We start from the raw sequence: 2566 nt of genomic DNA, 5'->3' as shown, positions 1-2566 counted from the left end.
ATCAGTTTTCTATTCATACACATTTTGTTTCATGTCATTGATTACAGTCTTCACAATGAAACATCACTTACCCTACTTCCTCCTTGTGTCCCTGGCTACTTTTCCAGAAGCAGGTTGTTGGTCTTTTTTCTAAGGTTCCTCTGGGTGGACTTGAACCTCCAGCCTTTGGGTTAGTAACTAGCTGAGCACATTCACATTGGAATCCCCCAGGGACTCATTAGGACAGATCAGCAACCATTAAGTTTGCATTTTAAGTCTGGTATTGATATTCATAGTCCCAGACTCTAAGTCTGTTAAGATCAGTCTCTCCTTCCTAATAGCTCTATTGATGGATTCATCTCATTCCTTGTTCCATAAAGTCTAGGCTTCCTACTCAAAGTGTGATTCATGCCCCAATAGCACTGATGTTACTGGAAAGCTTAGTAGACATGCAGAATCTCAAACTTCACTTGCCCATGTAATGTTTGTATAAACTGTCCATATTTTGCTCCAGTGTTCTGGGCAGTGTGACCTGATACAATTTTAGTGTTGAATCCTCAAGATAGTGATGCAAGAAGTAGGATCTCAGAGGAGAGTTGGCACTTTTTGATAGACATGTCTGTGTTTGCACTTGTTTAGAAAATAATATGTTCTTTTCTTGGTCAGCACAGTTAACTTATGTAATCAGACAGTCCTGTGTTTAATTTAGAAAACTTTGTGGAGACAAAGAGAAATCTTATGATGTCCACATTGAAATGAATGCTCCCTCTTTAGGTGACTAAATGTCAACTTTCCCATGACAGTGAGAAGAAGAGTTACTAAATTACTTTGTGGGGAAATGAACACAATTTTTTTTTGCAGAGAAAGCAGTCAAAGAAAATTCATATAATAGTAGTAGACATTTGAAGATCAAGTTAGAATTTGGCAGGGAAGTCAGGAGAATTGTGAGAAGGACCAGTTCCATGAGGATTAATGATGTTCAAGAACTGTACTAAGTATGCGGATACTAAAAATTCACTATATTTATATAATTATATTATTTATATAATTATTTCTAATTATAATAGAATTATCTAGGGTAGCATAATCTTATAGTTATCAGGACTCCTGGTGTTCTCTGTTCGATAAGCCCTGGATTTATAATTCTTCCCAGAATCTTCTTTTTTCAATAGGGAAAAAAATACTCTAGAAAGAATTATTCAAAGTACAGATGTGTGAGCCACATCAAGGATCCACTGAATCCAAATATCTTGGAATACTATACTCAAGGAACAGATGTGTATGTATGTGTATGTGCACAGACTTCAACTCTAGTGTAAGGGATGAGACTGAGATGTCAATTTTAAGAAAGAGGAAGATGAGTTAGTTTTAAGAAAAGAAAGAAGCAGACTTCTACCATGACTTTCATTAGTTCTGATTACTATCCTAGGGTGGTCAGTACCTCAAACTCATGACTTTAATGAGCACATTCTTTACATCTTTATTCCTCAAGCTGTAGATCAAAGGATTCAGCATAGGGATCACAGTGGTGTAGAACACAGAAGCCACCTTCTCCTGGGCCATATTACTGCTGGATGCTGGCTTTAAGTACATAAATATCATGGATCCATATAAAACAGCAACAACTGTAAGATGGGAGCCACAGGTACTAAATGCTTTGGACCTGCTTTCAGATGAGGGTATTCGAAGAATTGTGGAGAGTATAAAAGCATAAGAGATAATGATGGCCACAGTTGTAACTAACATATTGAATCCGCCTCCAATTATCACCAGAAGCTCATTGATGTAGGTAGTGGAGCATGAGAGCTTTAAGAGAGGAAGTATGTCACAGAAGTAATGGTGGATAACATCTTCACAGAAGGAAAGTCTAGTCATGAAGATAGTGTGGACCATAGCTCCTGAAGTTGCCATGATATAGACTCCACTCATGAGCATATTGCAGACTTTTTGGGACATGATCACATTGTAGAGCAGTGGACTACAGATAGCTACATATCTGTCATATGCCATGGCAGTCAGCATATAGCATTCAGCAATAGCAAAAACACAAAAGAAAAACAGCTGAGTCATACATCCATTGTAGGAAATGATATTTTTCTCCCATATAAAGTTTTCTAGGAGTTTTGGGGTAACAACTGAGGAATAAAACAGATCTAGGAAGGATAAATTACCAAGAAAGAAGTACATGGGTGATTGGAGCTTGGAATTGAAAGTGATGAGGAGAATCATACCCAGGTTTCCCACTACAGTGACAAGATAGATACCTAGAAACACAAGGAAGAGAGGCAGTTGGAGTTCAGGTTTTTTTGTCAGTCCCTCCAGGACAAACTCAATTACTGTGGAATCATTTTGTCTGGCCATTTCCTCCAGGAAACATTGGATATGAAACTATTAAAAAGAAAAATTACAGGAAATAAGAAAGCTGCTTTCCTATGATTAGCAAAAGATTCATTAGTGTTGTGAGTCATTAGCACTGTTTAAAAGTGGTCAATAATAATGTGGTGACTAATGTAATTCAGATCAGGACTGTTTTACTAAAGACTTTCAGAAGGTATACAAAAATTACATCTAAATACAATATAATTTT

General features: G+C 37.0%; 1 protein-coding gene across 1 annotated transcript; it reads right to left on the bottom strand.

Moving 5' to 3' along the window:
• Nucleotides 1-1413: 1413 nt before the first annotated feature.
• LOC102816929 (olfactory receptor 151-like) lies at nucleotides 1414-2340 on the bottom strand. Its single transcript, XM_006871020.1, has one exon. It carries the CDS (start codon nucleotides 2338-2340, stop codon nucleotides 1414-1416), a length of 927 nt encoding a protein of 308 aa, XP_006871082.1.
• Nucleotides 2341-2566: the final 226 nt, after the last annotated feature.

This window comes from Chrysochloris asiatica, unplaced genomic scaffold, assembly GCF_000296735.1.
Source record: "Chrysochloris asiatica unplaced genomic scaffold, ChrAsi1.0 scaffold00158, whole genome shotgun sequence".
Lineage (NCBI taxonomy): Eukaryota > Metazoa > Chordata > Mammalia > Afrosoricida > Chrysochloridae > Chrysochloris > Chrysochloris asiatica.
The sequence above is the reverse complement of the archived record's forward strand: the minus strand, read 5'-3'. Positions and strand labels throughout refer to the sequence as shown.

Bases quoted from the DNA above. Each gene is read 5' to 3' on its own strand.
- LOC102816929 (XM_006871020.1), bottom strand. From the start codon at position 2,340: ATGGCCAGACAAAATGATTCCACAGTAATTGAGTTTGTCCTGGAGGGA.